The sequence below is a fragment of the Oryza brachyantha genome, chromosome 11, assembly GCF_000231095.2.
Source record: "Oryza brachyantha chromosome 11, ObraRS2, whole genome shotgun sequence".
NCBI lineage: Eukaryota > Viridiplantae > Streptophyta > Magnoliopsida > Poales > Poaceae > Oryza > Oryza brachyantha.
The window spans coordinates 7,390,572-7,412,356 of NC_023173.2; the positions used below are offsets into that span (position 1 = coordinate 7,390,572).

General features: G+C 50.6%; 2 protein-coding genes across 2 annotated transcripts in view; one reads left to right on the plus strand and one right to left on the minus strand.

Moving 5' to 3' along the window:
- LOC102721590 (flavonoid O-methyltransferase-like protein Os11g0303600) overlaps positions 1 to 21,308 on the minus strand; it is a 96,320-nt gene extending 75,012 nt beyond the window's left edge. Inside the window, 3 exon segments of the mRNA XM_040528912.1 lie at positions 19,724 to 19,996; positions 20,482 to 21,014; positions 21,017 to 21,308. Of these exon segments, the coding sequence (XP_040384846.1) occupies positions 19,724 to 19,996; positions 20,482 to 21,014; positions 21,017 to 21,308 (1,098 nt within the window).
- Positions 363 to 4,618, plus strand: LOC102706714 (plasma membrane ATPase-like). The gene is made up of 12 exons (XM_040528911.1): positions 363 to 477; positions 682 to 801; positions 886 to 2,010; positions 2,127 to 2,376; positions 2,463 to 2,627; positions 2,715 to 2,953; positions 3,050 to 3,082; positions 3,160 to 3,241; positions 3,330 to 3,490; positions 3,589 to 3,759; positions 3,882 to 4,064; positions 4,163 to 4,618. Exons 1-12 carry the CDS (start codon positions 424 to 426, stop codon positions 4,370 to 4,372), a joined length of 2,793 nt encoding a protein of 930 aa, XP_040384845.1. The 5' UTR covers positions 363 to 423; the 3' UTR covers positions 4,373 to 4,618.
- Positions 21,309 to 21,785: the final 477 nt, after the last annotated feature.

The following is a 21,785-nucleotide window of genomic DNA, read 5'->3' on the forward strand; positions in this document are numbered from 1 at the left end:
TTCTAGTGTTAAATTTGCAATCCATTGTTGTCTACTATATTTGGTAATAAAAGAACAACACTTTAAATGTAGAATCGAATCTGAATTTTAATTAATTAACCAGCAGCCAATCAGGCTAGCTAGCTGCAGCTAATCCGGCTGCAATGGAGAAAAGATACGCTCAGCGTGGGACTGGGAGTCGAACTCCGAACCTTCGCGACGGCAAGCTGGACTTGTAATCGGATGCTATCTGGGCTATCGGTTTGCCGTGAGAGGCATAGATCGAGGCTGGCTGTCCGAGTCGTAGTCGGGCCCTCCTCCCCTATATAAATGAGGAAACTCCTTCAGCTAATTATCTCAACTTCGTCGTCGGCTGCCAATCGTCCAAACGCATCTTCCGCTTCTGCGCTCTGGTGGCGGCTAGCTTCGCAGCGAGTTGTGGAGATGACGATGGCGGCGGGTTGGCTCCAGCAGATCAGGGACGAGGCGGTTGATCTGGTGAGGACGATGCACTGCCGCTTTTCCTGCTGCTGCAAGTTGATTTTTTTTACTGCGCCCAATTACCATCTAACTTAATGATAACGATAATCATCACTGATTAGTTGCCTCTGTTGGAAAGATTTTTTCTCTTGTTATTAACCACCTTCTTAAGATATGTTTATTATTGCTTTCCAATAGTTAATTAATCGTTTTCCATGGCAGGAGAACATCCCGTTGGCAGCTGTGTTCGTGCATCTCAAATGCACCGAGAAAGGTCTCACCACCCACGAGGGCAACGAGCGCGCCGCCGTCTTCGGCCCCAACAAACTTGAGGAGAAAAAAGTTCGTCTTTTCTTTTCTTTTTTTTTTTTGTGTTGAGTTGGATAATCTTGGAGTGGTGTAACAATGGCGGTAGTGGTGAAACAGGAGAATAGGATACTGAAGTTTCTGGGGTTCATGTGGAACCCGCTGTCGTGGGTGATGGAAGTGGCGGCGATCATGGCGATCGCGCTGGCGAACGGCGGCAACCGGCCGCCGGACTGGCAGGACTTCGCCGGGATCGTCGCGCTGCTGCTGCTCAACTCGAGCATATCGTACTTCGAGGAGAGCAACGCCGGCAGCGCCGCGGAGGCGCTCATGGCGAACCTGGCTCCCAAGACGAAGGTTCTGCGCGACGGGAGGTGGGCGGAGGAGGAGGCCGCCATCCTCGTCCCCGGCGACATAATCAGCGTTAAGCTCGGCGACATCGTGCCGGCCGACGCGCGCCTCCTCCAGGGCGACCCGCTTAAGGTGGACCAGTCGGCGCTCACCGGCGAGTCGCTGCTGGTGACCAAGTGCCCCGGCGAGAGCGTCTACTCGGGGTCGACGTGCAAGCAGGGCGAGATCAATGCCGTCGTCATCGCCACCGGCGTGCACACTTTCTTTGGGAAGGCGGCGCACCTCGTTGACAGCACCAACCAGGTCGGCCACTTCCAGAAGGTTCTCCGCGCCATCGGCAACTTCTGCATCGCCGCCATTGCCATCGGGATGGTCATCGAGGTGATCGTCATGTACCCCATCCAGCACCGCCTCTACCGCGATGGCATAGACAACCTGCTCGTCCTCCTCATAGGCGGCATCCCCATCGCGATGCCCACCGTGCTGTCGGTCACCATGGCGATCGGGTCGCACCGCCTGTCGGAGCAGGGCGCCATCACCAAGCGCATGACGGCGACCGAGGAGATGGCCGCCATGACCGTGCTGTGCAGTGACAAGACCGGCACCCTCACCCTGAACAAGCTCGGCGTCGACAAGGACTTCATTGAGGTGTTCGCCAATGGCGTCAGCAAGGAAGATGTGATCCTCCTCGCCGCTAGGGCGTCGCGTGTCGAGAACCAGGACGCTATCGACACCGCCATGGTCGGCATGCTCGGTGACCCCAAGGACGCCCGCCGCGGCATCGAGGAGGTCCACTTCCTCCCCTTCAACCCCGTCGACAAGCGCACCGCCCTCACGTACATCAAAGTCGATGACGGCACATGGCACCGCGTCAGCAAGGGAGCCCCCGAGCAGGCAAGCATCCATGGATTCGATTCGATCTCACATCCTGCTTGCTTGCATCTCCGCCATGGCTATAGGCTCTAGCTCTCACTTCTTTTTATTTTTTCCATGGCGATGTTGTCGTGCAGATTCTGTCACTGTGCAACTGCAGTGACGACATCAAGAAGAGGGCACATGCAGTGATCGACAAGTACGCCGACCGCGGCCTCCGGTCGCTCGCCGTCGCGAGGCAAGAGGTGCAGGAGAAGAACAAGGAGAGCCCCGGCGGGAAGTGGGAGTTCGTCGGACTGCTGCCGCTGCTTGACCCGCCGCGGCACGACAGCGCCGAGACCATCAAGCGTGCGCTCCACCTCGGCGTCAACGTCAAGATGATCACCGGTAAAAGCTCACTCACTCTGGTTCTTTTGATCGAACACATGGTCTGCAGTTCATGGCGAGACAACCGTTTGCCGTTGGTGGTGCAGGTGATCAGCTCGCCATCGCCAAGGAGACCGGGAGGAGGCTGGGCATGGGAGTAAACATGTACCCCTCGTCGGCGCTGCTCGGCCATGGCATGGACGACTCCATCGCCCCCGTCCCCATCGACGAGCTCATCGAGAAGGCCGACGGCTTCGCCGGCGTCTTCCCAGGCAAGTGTTCTCGCGGCCCTGCCTGGCTGGCTTCCATTCCATGGAGGTTCTTGGGTCTTGAACTAATGTCTCGTCGTGTGGTTGCAGAGCACAAGTACGAGATCGTGAAGAAGCTTCAGGAGATGAAGCACATCTGCGGGATGACCGGCGACGGCGTCAACGACGCGCCGGCGCTGAAGAGGGCGGACATCGGGATCGCCGTCGCCGACGCCACCGACGCCGCCAGGAGCGCCTCCGACATCGTGCTCACCGAGCCGGGTCTCAGCGTAATCATCAGCGCCGTGCTCACCAGCCGTGCCATCTTCCAGAGGATGAAGAATTACACGGTAATAAATTCATCAAGCAAATCACATTGTTCATCAGAATCAGAAACCTTTTTACTGACGATCACATCTGTTCATGTTTTGCTTATGGTTTTCCAGATTTACGCGGTTTCGATCACCATCCGTATCGTGGTAAGTCAAATTAATTGTTTGCTTCAAGAATCATGCCTTGAACACTTTCTCTCATATCTCTGTTGCAAATGGTGCAGCTTGGGTTCATGCTCATTGCGCTGATCTGGAAGTTCGACTTCTCGCCGTTCATGATCCTGATCATCGCTATTCTTAACGACGGTGAGTTCCAATTCTTGGAACAGAATTGAACAGTCTCACTCAAGTGGTTTAGACTGACGATGTGCACTGATGATTAATGATGATGCAGGAACAATCATGACAATCGCCAAGGACAGAGTGAAGCCGTCGCCGCAGCCGGACAGCTGGAAGCTGCGGGAGATCTTCATCACCGGTGTCGTCTACGGCACCTACCTGGCCGTCATGACGGTCGTCTTCTTCTGGGCCATGAGGAGCACCGACTTCTTCACCGTAACTACATTGACACCTGCTGCTGCTGTCGATCATCAAAGATGTAATTTTTTTTCGAGCACTGATGGATCAATGTGTGTGCCTGTGTGTGTGTGCAGAACACATTCCATGTGAAGCCATTGCTGGAGAAGGACGAGATGATGTCGGCGCTGTACCTGCAGGTGAGCATCATCAGCCAGGCGCTCATCTTCGTGACGAGGTCGCGCAGCTGGTGCTTCGCGGAGCGCCCTGGGATGCTTCTCTGCGTCGCCTTCGCCATCGCGCAGATCGTAAGCAGCAAAGCCCCCCCTTGTCCTCCTTGCGTCTCCTCCTCCTCCTCGGCGGCGGCGGGCTCTCCTCTCGCCGCCGATGGACAGGTCCGCTGATCGATCAATCGCCATTGTTGCTGCAGGTAGCGACGTGCTTGGCGGTGTACCTCAACCTGGGGTTCGCGCACATGAGGGGCATCGGGTGGCGGTGGGCCGGCGTGATCTGGCTCTACAGCGCCGTCACCTTCATCCCCCTCGACTGGTTCAAGTTCACCGTCCGCTACGCCCTCAGCGGCCGCGCCTGGGACACCCTCATCGAGCGCAAGGTATCTATCTTTCCTTAGTTTATTTGCCGGCCAGCCATGGCGCGCCGCCGTACGTACGCCGCCGCCACCGCGAAGAACTAACATGTGGGTGAGCGCAGGTGGCGTTCACGAGCAAGAAGGACTACGGGAGAGGGGAGAGGGAGGCGCAGTGGGTGACGGCGCAGAGGACGCGGCACGGGCTGAAGACGGCGGAGGTGGAAGACCCGGTGAACGAGCGGAGGAGCTACGTGGAGCTGTCGGAGCTCGCCGAGCAGGCCAAGCGCCGCGCCGACGTGGCCAGGCTGCACGAGCACAACATGCTTATTTAGAAAAAAAATTATTTATAAGTTCATATTCGAGAAAAAAGCTACCATTGGTAACTTCCTCATTTGTAGAATTTCTAGGTTAATTTCTAGGTTTCTTGGTGGGATGGAGAGAGTACTTAGCAGGGCTTAGGTAGTAGACTTCTAAATTTAATATCGCTGTGAGTGACGTGTCAAACTTTGTCTCATCCAAATACTGCGTTGTGAGTTAGAACGAAGAGATTTTTTAACATCCTTAAAAAATATCTCAAGTATTATATTTTTCAGTGTAAAAATTTTGTACCAAGGTGTAATGTATCCTGAGGTAGCAAAATTTTGTACTAAAAATTTTTTGGTACCTTAAAATACTTTTCAAGAATATTAAAAAAATTCTAGAAGAAAACTTTACTCCATAGTCTTACACCTCCATAGTATTTTAGACCACTAAGAATACGTATATTAAATTTTTATGCACAAAATATTTTTAATTTACAAATATTTCATTTGGTTTTTTCCATTATAAAGCAAAACAATCACCCCCTTACACAGCCATCGTGCAGTCTAATGGTATTGATTTTTTCAAAATAGCATAATACGATAAATTTGTACAAAATTTGGAACAAATAACAAGATTGTATTCACTGATTAAGCACTTATATCGGCTACGTTTCTTTTAGCTTAGAATTATTATAATCTAGCTTATTATTAGTAAGCTGAAACAAACAGATAGATTATTTCTATAACTTGTTATAATCTAGACTAGAAAATAATTAAATTACAGTTATTTTTACCCGTAGCAACGCACGTGCAATTTTCTAATTCAGATTATAACATCTTATAAGGTAGAATCGAAGGTAATCAACGAAATCGGTACATCCGGACGGCTCACAATCAAGGCTAGCATATATAAACGAGCATATATAATCAGCTGAAAAAAGGCTGCTAGATATAATTCATAACACGGTATAGATTTCTATTTTCTTTTTCTTGTACAACTCTCGATTTCATGTACAGTTGTCTGCAAGTCTTTCATGGCATATGTGTACAATTACTGGACTTTGACTTCGATCTTTTCTTCTCTTGTTTGCGGACTTTGGCAAATGTTTCAACTAAGAAATTCTCAAAAGAAATCTTATGTCATTAGGTAGAGTGATTACTCTAAAAAATGGACTAGGGACAATAGAAAACAGTAGCATATTCACTGTTCATTATTCATTAGCGATGTTCGTTGCGAATCAGGTGACTAAAAATACCCCAAACATCACGGTACCGTTCATCTCTAACTTTCAAACACAAAGTTAGACAATCTTAGTTGGGGGTGGGGGAGACGATAGGAGGAAGAAAAAGCTGCTGCTGCTTCCTCTAGTGAGCCGTGCGGCGGGGTGCACCTGCTGCTGCGTGTGCCCGGTGTATGGACCTGGGGGCATCTCCTCTGTTTATGGGCGGAGGGCGGTGGCCATGGCGGCGGCCGCGCGGGATCGAGATCTGGAGGGCGGTGGCCACGGCTGCGGCCGCGCGGAATCGAGATCTGGGAGGGCGGTGGCCACGGCTGCGGCCGCGCGGGCGCCAAAGGCGGAGGGAGATAATGGAGAGGAACGGTGGGGTTGGGCTCGCTCGCGGCGGCGGCGGGAGGCGGGAGGCGGGCGGGGAGTGGTGCGGTGCGGTGCGAGACGACCAAAGGGGAGGGGAGGGGATGGACTCCGTACGCGCGTGGGCTGTTGGAGGGCTCACGCACGGCCTGGTCAGCCTATGTGGCGATGGACGAAATTTTGTGGTATAATAATTTTGTGGTAGGATCGTTACTATTTTTTATAATAGTGTAGATATATATTTATGATTATGGATAAATGTCGGAAGCACCAAAATATCTTATAATATACCATAACGGGATACTTAAAAAGTGTGCAGTCATCTGCCCCACCTCTCATGATCCTCTCCTCTAGCGCACACCGACTCTCAATAAAAGTAGGAACAATATATTGAACCTAATGTGGTTGTACCTTAATTAATAACTCCAGTATAATGCACCTGCCTACTTAGTTTGTATGACAAAAATAAAACTCATGTAAGATTATAAAAATGGATAATTGCAAGTTTGTCACTGGTTTAAAACGTTATTGCAAAACTGCTACTAGAAAATTGCAAAAATACCACTAGAACTGTCATTCAGGTGGCATCTTTGCAATTTAGAAAAAAACCAATGGCAAATTTACAAATCCCCTAAAAAGCTTATAAAAAATATTGTACTAGACAGTCCATGGACAGGCGGTAGCTAAGAACTTACATGATGGCCTCAGCTGGACCTCAGATTGGATCGAATAAAACAAACCCATGCCCATTTCATCACTTTGGCTTGGGCACATTGACTCTACAAGTGCGGATGGTAGTATAACCATGTAATTTTTTATTGACCTTTACTTAATAGGGGTCCCGTCTGAATAAGGATTGTACGGAGAACGACATTTGTTTTTCGTTAGATTCAGCTACAACATTGCTTGAGTCGATATCACATTCGCAGTTTGAAATTGTACTCACGCGTCTGTATTATGTTAGAGAGATTGGCTCAACGCGATAGTGTATTCATCACGGAGTATTACATATACAGTCCTCAACCTTCCATGATCACTCAACTGATTTATAGAATATGATCCGAAGGAATGGAAAGGAGAGACTACTATGGAAACTAGGCAATTACATTCCAACACCACCCATAGTCGCAGTGTCAAGCTAGTGGACATTGAGACTGAAGCGAAACTTGGTGAAGACCGGAGAAGGAAGTCCCTTGGTGAAGATGTCGACATACTGCGAGGAAGGGGTGTAAGTGGGCAAACCCGCCAACCCGCTTATAGGTCAATTAAACGGGTATACCGCCGGGTTACCCGCTTAATTGATCTATAAGCAGATTGGCGGGCCGGCCCACTTACACCCTCACTGCGAGGAGGTGGGAGCATAGAGAACCCAAACGGAACCCAAACGTTGTCACAGTGCAACAAAGTCATTGTGGACTGAGGGAGTGGAGCTTGTGTTGCAGTTGTCGAAGCCAGGTGTTAACACCAAAATTTGGTAAATTTCCATGATGGATTCAGATAAGAAAAGGTGCAATTGCCGATAGAAATTCTATCCGGAAGAGTTCGAATTCAACAGGAAATCGTGAAGACCAAGGCATACGGCGTGAATTTATCTATTAATTAGAGTTAGTTAGGATTTTTGTTTTATCTCTAAAGGAGTTAGAGTCCGATAGGGACTTGTTTGTTTTCTTTATCTATTAGAAACCGTGTCGTATTAGAGATAGAGATAGATCTGTCATGAGTTGTGTGTCATGTCCAACACGAACTAGTATCCAGCCGAGGGTATAAATATGTATGCCCGGGGTCATTGTAAATTATCTTCCTTATAATTTAGATCAACTGCTTTCGGCGCATCGCCACCCTCCTAACCAAGGTTTCAACTCTGGCGGAACTTGACACCTGACGCAGGTTTAAACCGTGTCGTAAATTTAAACCGTGTCGTAAATATTGTATCAATTTCAACTTAGATCACTTTCGTGTTTTGAGTTGACCTTGTCGACCAATTTGGGCGATCTACGTTGGTTTGATATTTGCTATTTGACATATTCAATCTAGTACTGTCTCGGTTCGGTCCAATCTAGTAGATTGCGTTTATTAGATGGTTTATATTAGATTAATGAATTTTGCTCATCGTTTTATCGGAGTACCATCTGATAAGTTATCAGTCATTGGCTCATTGGCTTGATAGCAATCTAGATCTGTTTAATATCTAGCCTGACATTACTATGCGTAATCTTGAACTGTCTCGGTTGGATCCGATTTTCTATGATTATTCTTAGCAATCTGGGGTATATATTTTATAGATCTTGGTCGCTTGTCAGTCATTTATAGTCGAGGATCTTTGCCGATCTATATGCTTATCATATTTACATCAACAGAGTAGACGATCACCTTACTGTGTTATTTTTACACCAATCGGCTTGATTTACTTAGATCAGCAGTTATTTATGTTGCATCGGCTTATGAAGATTACATGCAAGTTGGGTTTAGCTGATCGTAACACATGATTCATTGTTTATTCCAAATAATTTGTTGGTTTATTTATTAGCCTTATTGATCTTCATGTTTCCTATAACTATATCGTGCTCGACTGCATGCAGTCTTGGTTAAGTCCGATCTATGTATGTCTGGTTCGATCTGGTTATAGGGGCTCGTCCGATCAACTAAAATTAATAAGTAACTTGGCGGATTACGTTGGTCTAATATTTAATTCAAATCTATTTCTATCAAGTTTCTAGCCGATCCAAGCCTTATATACATCTGATCGTTCACCCTATCGGCTAACCATTGCAGCAGCAACATCCGATCGATTGGATTATTAGTTACCTATCAGCTCGATAGCTAATCGGCATGTTTTATTCTTGATCTTGTCAGTTGCAGGATCAAACTGACTGGCACGCCCGTGCATTCTAAGAATTTAGGTCCTGCACTGGAGCTGTCTAAGATTGACTCCCAGGCCTTCGTGTGTGACACGTCAACGTTCACATTTTGACGTCAACACTAGGTTACCTCGATGACCGCATTGGCAATGGCGCGATACTCGGCCTTGGCACTAGAGCAGGAGACCATGACTTGATGTTTGGATGACCAAGACACCAGGTTGTCACCAAGGAAGATGGCCTAGCCGGAGGTGGAGCTTCTAGTCTCTAGGCAGCCAGCCCAGTTGACATCGGAGTAGACGACGAGGTCGCTCTTAGAGGAGCGATGGACGTGTAGGCCTACCTCCAAGGTGCCGCGGATGTAGCGGAGTATCCTCTTGAGGGAAGCAAGATGCGGCTCATGAGGGTCATGCATCTGAAGGCAAACCTGCTGGACGGCGTAGGCGATGTCGGGGCAGGTGAAGGGGAGGTACCGTAGAGCACCCATCAGGTCAGTGACAGGTGCACCATTGGCTGCAGAAGGCTTGGCGCAGGTGTCAACGGGGCTACTGCGGGGCTTGCAGTCGGTCATGCTAGTCGGTCGAGAAAGTTGATGTAGTACTAGCGCTGGCTTAGGAGGAGGCCAGAGGGCTGCCAAGAAACACACCAAGACAACAATGAAGCTTGCTAAGATCCTTCATGGAGAACTCGGTCTGAAGGGCCGAGGTGGTCCACCCTAGAAGTGTGGTGGTTAGGACAATGTTGTCTACTTAGAGGGGGAGGTAGACGGTGTTGGTGCCACATCGTAGAATGAAAAGTGAGGTCTTGGACTTGCCTTCCGCAAAGCCAAGGGTCATCAGGAACGAAGCAAATCAGCTATACCAAGCACGGGGAGCCTGCTTGACACCATATAGCGACTTGTTTAGGCGGCACACGAAGTCAGTGTGGGAGTTGTCGAAAAAACCTATTGGCTGGATGCAGTATACCGTCACCTGCAATGTGCCATGGAGGAAGGCGTTCTTGACATCAAGTTGATGGATCGCCAATCCCTAGAGACAGCAACGTGGAGGACCATGGGAACTGTGCCAGGCTTGACGATGGGACTGAAGGTCTCGTCGAAGTCGATGCCAGGGATTTGCATGAAGCTGGGAAGGACCCACCAAACCTTATATTTGTCGAGGGAGCCATCGGACTAAAAATTGTGCTTGAAGTTCCACTTGCCAGTGATCGGACGATCGTGGGACAAGATCTCAAGTGTTGTTGGCAAGGAGGGCAGAGAACACCTCTTTTATGGCTGAGCAGCAGTGCGTGTCTCGCCGACACGATAGGTGTGGGGAATCGGGGACAGCATGTGTTAGCGAGGACAACATGGTATGGACGCACGCACTCTGCGCGCGTGTAGGAAACGCGAGTGGCATTGATGCAGGGTCACCGATCGTGTGCTTGACAAGGACGACGCCAATCCCGTGCTTGGTGAAGGCGGGCCATCTTGGGTCGGCCAGGCCATAGCACTGGAAGTGGCCGACCTAGAGGCCAGAGTCAAGCATGGGTAGGCCGGATCAGACAAGGTGGTGGACAAGGCGGCCAGCCTAGGAAATGGCAGTGGAGACCCAATTAAGGCCGGCCGGAGCCAACGGGAGCTTGAACTGGAGCTATAAAATCCTGCAAAATGTAAGGTCAATGATACAAGCATCATCGGTAGATTTCTTGGTGAAAGGGAATGTGTATTCATCAAAAGCAACATGTCAAGAGATAATCACCCTTTTGGTAACCAGATCAAAACACCGGTATCCCTTGTGGTCTCTAGGGTATCCAAGAAAAACTTATTTGGTGGAGCGTGGGGAGAGTTTGTGGGGCACGGTAGCGGATAGGTTGGGATAACACAAGCAACCGAAGACCCGAAGTTGTGTGTAGGAGGGATGGACACCCTATAGGGAGAAGTAGGGAGTGTGGTGTGGGAGGGTTTTTGTGGGGAGATGATTAATGTGGTAGGTGGCAGTGTGGAGAGCCTCAACCCAAAAGGAGTCGGGAAGGTGGGCCTAAAACAAAGTGAGCGGACATTGTTGTTGAGGAAACGAAGTGTACACTCGTCTTTACTGTTTTGGGGGAAGGATTGGGGGCAAAACATGCGCATGGTGACACTGTTGGTAAGGAAGATGGTACGAGGAGCGGAGTTGTCAAACTCGTGGCCATTGTCGCATTGGATGGTACGAATGGGTGTAGAGAACTGGGGGCTGACATAGGTAAAGAATTGTGAGAGACCGGATAATGTGTCGAATTTTAGATGCAACGGAAATGTACAGACATAATGAGAGCAATCATCAAGAATAACAACGTAGTATTTAAAACCGGACACACTGGGAATGGGAGAAGTCCACAAATCACAATGAATTAACTCAAAATTTGTTTGAGGCCTAGTAAAAAAGGCAGTAAAAGGTAGATGAGTGTGGAGACTAAGCTGGCATGCATGACATAAAGTGGTGGAGCCACCTTTTGGTGGAGGGATGACCGAGGAGTGAGCCAAGCGAGTGAGGGCGTCATGACCAAGATGTCCGACCTAGCCATGCCAAAGTTGGTGGTTGTGGCGGCAAAGTAGCTGGCAATGGTCTTGAAGGAGGTCACCGGGAAAAGGTTGAGGTAACTGTGGCTATTGCACCTGGCGATCACGGTCCTGGTAAGTAGATCCTTCACAATGAGACCCCACTTGTCAAACTCGATGGAAAGATTTTTGTCAGTGACAGACCGACGAACAGAATGAGATTTTTGATAATGTCTGGAGAGACAAGAACATTGTTAAGAACCATCATTCGATTGGCACGAAGAAAAGAGGCATTGCCAGTAGCGGTGATGGGTAAAATGAAACCGTTACCGATGATAATATGTGAAGCAGTGCAAGAGTTAAGGGGGAGGAAGAGGACAAGATGCCGGCGCCCAAGGTCATGTGAGAGGTAACCCCGGTGTCCATGTGCCAGTCAGTGGAGGCGGGCGTCATCGGCATGCCTGTTTGGAACATGCCGATGAGGGTGTTTTGGTCCCAAACTGGAGTAGGATTGGCCGCATTGTACTGTTGTGGCAGAAGTCCGGCCTACTGCTATGACGACAGGGCGACGGAAGCCAGCTCGGTCATGGTCGGCCCCACGAAGCAGCTGGGCCATGAGTCCAGAATGCCGGGGGCGGCGCGCCGCAAGGGGCCAACGGGCCACATCTGTATTGTACTGGTCCAACGATTTTGGGTTCTGGGCTATGCCGAGGGGATGCGAGGCTGGTTGCCCTGGCCGCCTACACCCTAGGCCGGCTGGGAGCCGCCGCTGCCGTTGTCGTCGCCGTTGTCGCCACCGTTGCCGTGACATCGCCTGTTGTGGATGTTGCCACTGCCCTGGTTGCTCCCATTTTGAGAGTTGTCGCTGCTGCCTTGAGGTTGGTTGGAGTTTCCGTGCCCCATGGCATGTGCCGGGTTCATGCCGGCGGTGCTACTGTGGTTGCCACTGGTTGTAGAAACCAACGCGGTGGAGGCAGAGCACTTGGACTCTTGTTGATATCGGTGAGGACGAGTTGGCTGCGAGCCTCGATGTACGATGGGAACGGGCGCTGTAGAGGAAGAATTGTTTGGAGATGCTCATAGTTAGGATTTGCCCTGTCTAGCATGGCGAGGACGACCTACCGGTTAGTGACGAGGTCGCCGAGTTCACCGCACATGTCCACCATGTTTTTGAGTTGCTTGCAGTAGTCATTGGCGGAGAGATCACCTTGGACGAATTAAGTTGTGGAACTCTGTCGACAAGGTTAGGGCGCGCTGCTCATGATGACCAAGGAAGAGCTATTTGAGACAGCACCAGACGGCACGCGCGGTGACGGCGAGCTGCATCATCGACTCTAGGAGGTCGTCGGCGATGGTGCCGTAAATCTAGGTGAGCACCAAGCAGTCAATCCTAGCCCAAGACACATGTTCGGGGAATGAGGAATCAAAGAGAACATGGTCGTCGAGGGCGTACTTGCTGGGAGCGGCTAGGAAGAGGCCGCGCCACTTGGTGTAGTTTGATGCGCTGAGGTCGAGGAGGACGGTGACCAATGCCTCGACATTGAGAACCGACACGACATTAAGAACCGACATGACCAATGCCTACGCGACGTCGTTGGTGTCTAGCAGCGCCCCCCTCCCCCCGAGCCAAAACCGCCATTCTGTGTAAGGGTGAGGGTCGAGGCCGGGGCGGTGAATAGGTGTCACGCCCAGAAATTTACACCAATTTTTGAACAATAGCATATATTAAATCTCGGTCCAGGAATCAGCTCGAGTACACACTTTGACAACTTAATACATAGTTCCACGACTTAAAAAGAAATAGAAACAATTATCTATCGAAATTCAGCAGAAAAGAAAAACAAACTAAACCATCTAATCTTCAGCTTCAGCTGGCGATGACGGCTCCACACCACAGGCATTCTCGACGGCGGACTGAACCTCACTTCAACCTTGGGAACAACCTTCTGACTTCTGACTAAAACTCTGGCACTTGCTCTGGTGGGGAAAAATTAAGCAAGGCTGAGTACAAACCACTGTACTCAACAAGTAACACCCAATAGAGGGAGAATAATGAATGCAATAGGGTAACAAGGACAGGCTAAGGTTAATTTGCATAAAAGTGACAGTAATTTAGCAACTCAACAAGTAACACCCAATAGAGGGAGAATAATGAATGCAATAGGGTAACAAGGATAGGCTAAGGTTAATTTGCATAAAAGTGACAGTAATTTAGCAAAACAGTAGATAAAATAGACTGAAATAGAAGTAAGTAAAGTACATGAAAATAACCAATCACTGTTCAACGTTACACCATGTTGCAACATGCCCAAACCACTGTCCAGCGCTACACCACACTGCAACAGGGTCAACTCTCTGTCCAATGTTAAACCACGTTGCGACAGACCCAAACCACTGCCAACGTTACACCACATTGCGCATGGTCAAACCAGTTCCAAGATTAATCAAATTATTAAAGGTTCAGCTAATCCCAGTGAATCTATCAATTCGGCCAATAACCATGGGTACGGCTATTCGAATAGTTTTACTTTGTAGAGGTGTACAACTTATCCACGAGACATGGCTCTCAAGCATGTTACCATGCCCCAACGTATCACCACGATACCTCGGTACTGAAACCATGATAAGACCTTTCACCTAACCCTCCCTAGACAATCGCATCATACTTCAGGTTTCGCCCCCTCCTTTACACCAAGTCGGGCAGCCCCCTCTTGTGCCTAGGTAAATCCGGAAGCAACATAGGACCATCATTACACCACGATTCCCATCCATACTCCATCATGCCCACCCTTGCCTGGGTTCGTCGAATAGGGACAAGCTAGACTACAAGTCTCACCGTTGCCCATTCTGGGTTGTGGTTAGTATGTGTAAGACTTCCAGGGTTTCCCGAGAACCGGTCCTTAATTGCTATGGGCACGACTCTCAAAACCATGCACCCACAGTCCACCATAAGCAATATTTTAGTTGGCATTAATCCACATAGAGAAATTAACCATGATCACAACCCTTAAAGGTCTATCAAAGTCTAACAGTTAATTAAATGATAATTGGTGAGCTAGTTGAACTAAGAATGGCTAAGCATTGACTAACCCTAATTCTAGTCAAATTAACCCTGGATGACAATAATAATGAGTGGGAATCAACGGGTATAAATAACGGTAATTGCCCAATAGATAAATAAAGTAAATAGATTTGCATAAACAATGCATGTTTGAATGTAAAGCAGGGAATTTTATAAGCATAGGTTTAATATGATCAAAGAAGGGTGCCACTTGCCTTGCTTAGACCCACGAGGAACTTCGGCGACAACTGCGGGAACGAACAGCGCTGCGACAGGGTCAAAACATGCGACAAACAAGGCAAAACAAGCAAAAACAGACTATAAAACTATTGAAACAGAGAAAGAAACTATTTTTAATGGATTCTTGGATTTTTCTAGATTTAATGAAATTTGAATGGGCTAAAACGGAGACTAGATGAATTAGTTATGAATTTTAGAAGATTAACTGTTTTAAAATAAACAGGAAAACCTAATTGATTTATTGCGCAATAATTGGAGGAGCTGACGTCACCATGGGAGGGATTGGAGGCTGGCATCCGGGGCCCATAGGACAGTGACTCAAGGAGAGGAGAAAGAGTATGACACGTATGGTCCACAGGGAATGAGAGAAAGAGAGAGAAAGCTATCGGACGGGGCCCACAGATCAGTGAGAGAGAGGGACAGACAGGTGGGGCCCATGGTGGGGGAGAGAGATCGACGACTGGTCCCCACCGGTTAGTGAGGCGTCTCAACGACAGGTGGGCCACACCGGGCGGTGGCACCAAATAGGGGAGAGAGGAGAGATCGGCTTGGCTGAGGCAGAGGGAGGAGGCAGCTGAGCGGCGGCGGTGGGTGGCAAGCGATGGCGGCCGGGTCTGGCGACCAGCGGCGGCGGACGCCCAGGGATGGCCGGTGACCGGCAGCAGCGGAGGTTCACTGGCCGGCGGCGGAGGTGAGCGGACCGGCTAAGCAACGGTTGTAGAGGAGAGGGGAGGCGGCGGCCTTGACGGCAGCGCGCGAGCAGCGACGACCGGTGACCGGCGCGACGGTGGGCTGGTGGTTGACGATCGACGGAAGCAAAGGTGGTGGCGGGCGGAGGGGCGGCGACGATGATAGGAGCGCGCACACGCGTGGCGACAACGTCGTCTTGGCAGTGGCGCCCAGAGGGGAAGAAATAGGGGGAAAGGATGGCGGCGGCTCACCGGCGATGAGAACGGTGGCGGCGAGTCGGCGTTGAGGAGGTGGAGGTGGCGACGGGGTTGCGAGGCTCGGAACGGCGACGAGTGGCGGGATCGGGTGGTGGCGACAGCCGAGGTAGAGAGAGGCGGTGGCACGGGGACGGTGCCAGATGGTCGAGCGGCACGAAGTACGGCAGAGATGAGGTTGCGGTGGCGGCGCGACGGTGATGCCGGTTTCGGGTGGAGGCGGTCGAGAGGGAAAAAATGGATGGAGTGGCTCACCGGCGGAGATGGCGGCGGGTGGCGCATGCCCACCCACGGTGAAGCACGGCTGCAAGCCAGGGAAGGGGAAGGGAGAGCAAGGAGGGGTACCGCGGAGGGAGACGGCGCACAGCCGATGACGAGCGGTGCAGTGCACTCGGGCGACGTGGGGAAACAAAGGAAGGGGAATGGGAGGGCGAGGAGCTCACCGGTGGCAGATGACGGTGGTGACGGATCGGTGAGGAGATGACGACGCACGTGTGGCGATCGACGTCTGGTGAAGAAGACCGTCGATGGGCGACACACGGGACGGTAGCGAGAGGCGGGTGCGAGGGAGATGGAACGTGGCGACGGCGGCCGGGAGGAGGGGATCTATAGGTGGCAGCCGGCACATAGGGCAGGGAGGTGGTTATCAGCGGCACGGTCGTTGCGGGCGCACGGATAGGGCGGCGGCGGTTGGTTGCGCTGGCGGTGGTTAGCGGCGCGCGACGGCAGATGGCCGGGAAAAACGGCATGGGCGTTGGGCCGGTGCGGTCGAAGCGGCGCGGCGCAGAGCGGACAGGCAGCGGCCGGCGGTGAGGCGGCAGCCACAGTGAGGGCACGACCGGTGCGGTGAGCGCGGCAGAGCGGCGCCTCGGCAGGACGCGCGAGGCCGTTGCACCGGCGCGGTTTGGGCAGCGGTGGCTGCGGGCGCTTGGCGGCTTCGCAGCTCGGACGCGGCACGACTTGCGTGGCTCGGACGCGGCGCGACGTGCGCGGCTAGTGGCGCAGCGCGAGGCGAGAACGTGAGCGCAGGGCGGCGATGGAGGGGGTGCAGGTGACGAATGGCTGGCAGCATGGCTTGCGTGTGCGGATGCGGCAAGCGGCGACGGCATGGATTCGGGGTGGCCAACGCCGAGGCAAACAAACACAGCGGCGCTAGCTACGGCGGGGATCGGGGAAGGCGATGGCTGGCGCTGCACGAGCGGCATGGCGATGGATGTCGGCTCGGCAGAGCGATGACGTGACGCACGGGAGAGGACGAGCACTGGCACGACGCGTCTGGGGCAGCGAGGGCGCGACGCAGCTGGGCGCAGCGGCGAACCCACGACGCGGCGCAGGCGAGTGCCAGGATGCGACGGCGAGGGCAGCGCAGAGGAGGCGAGCGGCAGCGGCGCATGGCTGCTGCAGCGGCGAGGCCGACGGCGCGACATGGCGAGGCAGACGCGCACTGCCGGAGGAAGGGGATGACCCCCGACAGGTGGCCCCCACGTATCGGCGGCCGAAAGAGAGAGGAGAGGCTGAGCGACGGGCCCACCTTTCAGCGTGACGAGCGGGCCGCGGCGTGGGCCAGTGCTTGCGCGCGAGAGAGGGAGACGGGGAGAGTTGGGCCGGCTTGCTGGATCGTGGGAAGGAGGCGGAGGAGAGCGGAGCAGGCCGTGATTGATAGGCTGGCCCAGCGGAAGGGAAGGAGAGAAGAGCCGATGGGGACTTCAAGTGCGGGTTGGGACATAGCTTGGAAAATTGCGAACAGTACACGCATTCGCTCGACAGAACCAAATCATGCACGAATCAGATATTCATACGATGAATTAGATCCGAAACATGAAACCGTGAACTGTTAGCGAAATAACGACATGAATTAACGACCTATTAAATCGAGATTTAATGACTCACTAAACCGAAAACTAAACGACTTTAACGTAAAACCAATGTACGTACGAAATTAAAGTCCGCACTGTAGATCAATCTCACGTTAGCTAATAGATTAGAAAATGTGAGCAATTAAACGGTAGTTCAAAGATAGACTGATTCGCATGAGTAAAACGTACACGAACCTGAGATTGGTGGGGAGATCAGCGACAGATTGCATTTTTTCTCGCTATTTGGCTAGAAAACCTAAACGATTAAATGGTAGATTAATTTAGATTGATTCGCAAGAATAAAATATATGCGAACCTGAGATTCAGTGGAGGAAAACCGGCAGCGACGTACTGCTGCTGTGAACAGGGGGCAGTAGGGGATCGATGATTTTTTTTTTGTGGGGAAATTGGCTGGTGGCTGCTTGCGGTTTGGCATGGGCAGAACAGGGACGTGTAGCAGAGGATCAGCGGCAAGGAGGGCGGTGGCTGATCGGCAGGGAGACGGCGTGGGCGTGGCACAACTGAAAAAAAACAGGAAAAAGGTGGGGGCTTAGGGGTCTATTTATAGGGGAGAGCTAGAGATAAATCTAGTTATCCATCTCCTATTAAAAGGGATAGATAAAGTTTCAAAGGGATAAGAAATAACATTGATTTTTTTGGTGCAGATAGAGATTGGGCTGGTTGTTTGGCTGTGGGGGAGGGACTGGGCTGACTGACGGCTTGGAGGGGGAGAGGAGATCGCACAACATGGGAGAGGAAGAGGGGAGGTGCGACAGTGGAGGAGAAGTTCGGCCTGGAGGAGAAAAAAAAAGGAAAAGAGAAAATCAAAAGCAAAAAGGGAGAAAGAAAGGAGGGAAAAAAAGGAAATTTTCTCTAATTTTGCCGATTTTTATTAAGTTTATTTGAGCAAAATTTTATTCTCTGCAATTCGAATATAAATCATGTTAATAATTTAAAAATGCTTTCGAGACATTTTAGAACATACCGAAAAGCTTCGAATTAATTAAATTAATTTACACTGGGGTTTTCTCTTGAACTTTAATTAAACAATTATTTTGAATACATTATTTAATTAATTACCCAAAACTCAGGACGTGACAAGAGGCTGGTGAGTTCCGGCAAGTGAGGAGGCGCGGCGGACGCGTCAACCAGAGGAAGCCCAAGGGCAGCGTGGAGTGCCACGGCGTCGACGGTGACGGTGGCCGATTGGGGCAGGCTTGATGAGGAGTCCGTGTGGGCGGCGATGAGGGCGGCGAGTGCCACCTGAACTGCTCTAGCAGCGGTCGAGGGCGCGGCGTCGGTGAGTGTCGTGGCAGAGGCGGAACCGCGGCAGCGTCCTGGGGGCAGTCGTGTCTGGGTGCAGGGTGCGCCGGATGGCACGAACGGTGGTGTGGGAGACGGCTGCAATCGCCGCGGAGAGGGCAGGGTCGTACAATAAATTAATATGATTTTTAAAGTAACTTTTCTATAAAATTGTTTTGTAAAATATATCGTTTAGTAGCTCGGAAAACGTACACATCCGAAAACAAGGCAATCTGTGGGTTAGGAGGGGAGCTGAACGCAGCCATAGTCCTCAACCTTCTTTGTGCTGTGATGACTCGACCGATTTATAATATGATTGGGAAGAATAGAAAGGAGAGACTACGATGAAAACTAGGCAATTACATTCCAACATATTAGACTGGGATTTAGCTACTTCATCTGTGAGTTTTTGTTTTGTTTTATCCAATGTAGTACCGCCTCCGATTCTTAACACCATTGATTAAGCTATATTTGACCGTTAGTCTTATTTAAAAATTTTGTGCTAATATACAAAATTATAAGTTATTTTTATAGTTTCCTTAGTAATAAAGTAAATTATAACAAATAAATAACAATTACATAATTTTTTTGAATAAAAAAATGATCAAATATAAACTCAAAAGTCAATTGTGTCAAATAAAAAATCGAAGGCACAATGATTACAGTGAATTGCAGTAGTACTCGAAATATTTAAAACAGAGACTTGGTCAGCTGGATTCACAACAACAGAGTAGCTCAAACGATCTATATAATCACACATCATTAGTTATGCGCCAAATTAACCAAGCGTCACATACATATATAGCTCACATGAAACATTGAGTAGAAAGTCTTAAACATATTAAAAAAAACCAAGCCCGCAATAATCTTGCATTCATAAAACTTTATTTCAACGAAAGTATGTGAGCAACCCCTTGGTTTGTTGACTCAGATCACATCCTTCACAGACAGAAACCACATATTAATGTGGTATTTGGGAGCACCTGGTACGGATAGGCCTCAAAGACAGCTCGAGCTCCCAGTTTCTTGACAATCTTGTAGTCACTGAAGCCTGCTTTGCCGAAGAGAACACGCCAGTCATCTTCGTCTCGCTGCCGGCCTTTGGTCACCACCATCATGGCCACATCCATCAGCAGCTGGGCTTCCAGCAGTGGCCCTGCAGGAGCTCCGATCGCTATGTCAACGATGATCACCTTCCCTCCGGCTTCCCGGCTCGGAACAGCTTTCTTGCATTGAGCTAGGATCTTCACACAGTCCTCGTCGTTATAGTGGTGAAGCACAAGCTACCAAATAAAGTCACATATGTAGAGAGATTAACAGAGCAACAATTGGATTTAATTACACAAGATTTTCGATGAGAGATAAAAGATTACCCGATTTGTGTGATAGCTATTTAATGGTGTAAACGATAAAATTAGCTAGTACAAAGCTAAAAATCTATTTTAAAAAGACAAGATGACCAGGCGCTTCAGCCCTCTACACCCTAGATCTCCCATGAAAATAGGGGAGATGAGAGGGGAGAGAAGACGGGAGAAAGAAGAAGAAGAAGGCAAGTAACCCCCAGCCTTAGATCCTACATCTGCCACCGAAAATAATGAACGTCTGTATAGAATTTTTTTTGAAAAAAAAATGTATCATTTAGTAGCTCCGAAAGCATGTGCTCGAAAGATAAGAAAAAAATCTGAAAAGTATCTTGGCTAAAGAACGGAGCACACTAATTGTTAGCTGTTCTTGTGTAAAAATGCGTTGAACTGATTTCGGCTGTTACCTTGAGCATGACAGCTTGAGCAGGTGGGATGGAGAGGAACATGTCACCCGGTACATAGCTGACAGCGCCATCGGCCCGTTTCTCGCCGATGACCCGAGGAAGGTCCAGCACGGTGCATTTGATGCCCGGGAAGGCCTCCACGATTGCCCTCGTCGCCGTACCGTCGCCGCCGCGGCAGTCGGTCAGCGACTGCAGGCCCTGGAACACACCGCTGCACTCCCGGAGAACCGTGGCGAACCCCGAGTGATCGTGCGCCGCGAGGCCCTCGTTGAACATCGCGTCCGACTCCGGGTCGAGCTCCGCCATGCTCTCCTCGAACAGGGCCGCGCCGTGCGCCTCCTCGAACGGCGACGGCGGCGCTGGCGCCGAGGGGGCCGCCTCCTTCCTGAACCACTCGGCGAGCCCCATTGCCGCCTCGACGCAGTGCCTCGACGTCGCGGCGAGCGCCACGGGCACCTGGCACGGGTGGCTGTCGACCATGGGCGCCGCGCCTTCGACGAGGAGCCATGAAAGCGGGGTGAGACGGAACACCCCCCGGCGGCCTCGGTGGTCTCGTCGGTGGCGAAGACGCCCGTGTAGACCAGCAGCCGCATGAGGCGGCGGAAGAACGGGAGCTTGGCCGGCGGGAGGGACAGCGCGGCGACGAGGTCGGGAAGCGACGAGGCGCCCCCGGCGCGGTGGATGGCGGTGGGTATGCCGAGCTTGATGGCGCACTGGAACCCCTTGGACGTGACGTAGTAGAGGCTGTGGCGCCACAGGTCGGCCTGCGCCAGCAGCAGCTCGTCGTCGGTCGGTGCCACCATGCTGGGAGCCACCCGAGCTGCCATTGCTGTCTAGCTCTCTAGCTTTCTATCTCTTTCGATGAATGATTAGTTTCTCCCATTACTGACTGCTCTGGTTGTTATCATATGGGTACGACTAGCTAGGGTTTAAATAGAGTGTGTACTGCAGCTATAGGGATGTAACTGTCACTCGTGTTCAGCGTGGAAAATACAAAACTGTCTGCACTGGCGTAGTTAGATTTGGTAGTTGATATTTAAGTACATGGTCATGGCAATCGATCGACGTGTTCGTGTTATATCCCAGGGGACGGATTCTTTTAGCCGTCACTTTAATCAGCTTGTGCGTTGACCTTATCTGATACATATAACGTGGTGGAGCCAGGAATGATTTAAAGCCTGGGCGGTAGGACAAGCCTAACTATAATCAAATATATAATATATACTCTTACATTGTCATTGAAACACATACCGGTATAATTTCTTTTAATGTAAGCAATTAAATATGGTCCAACGAGTATCTAA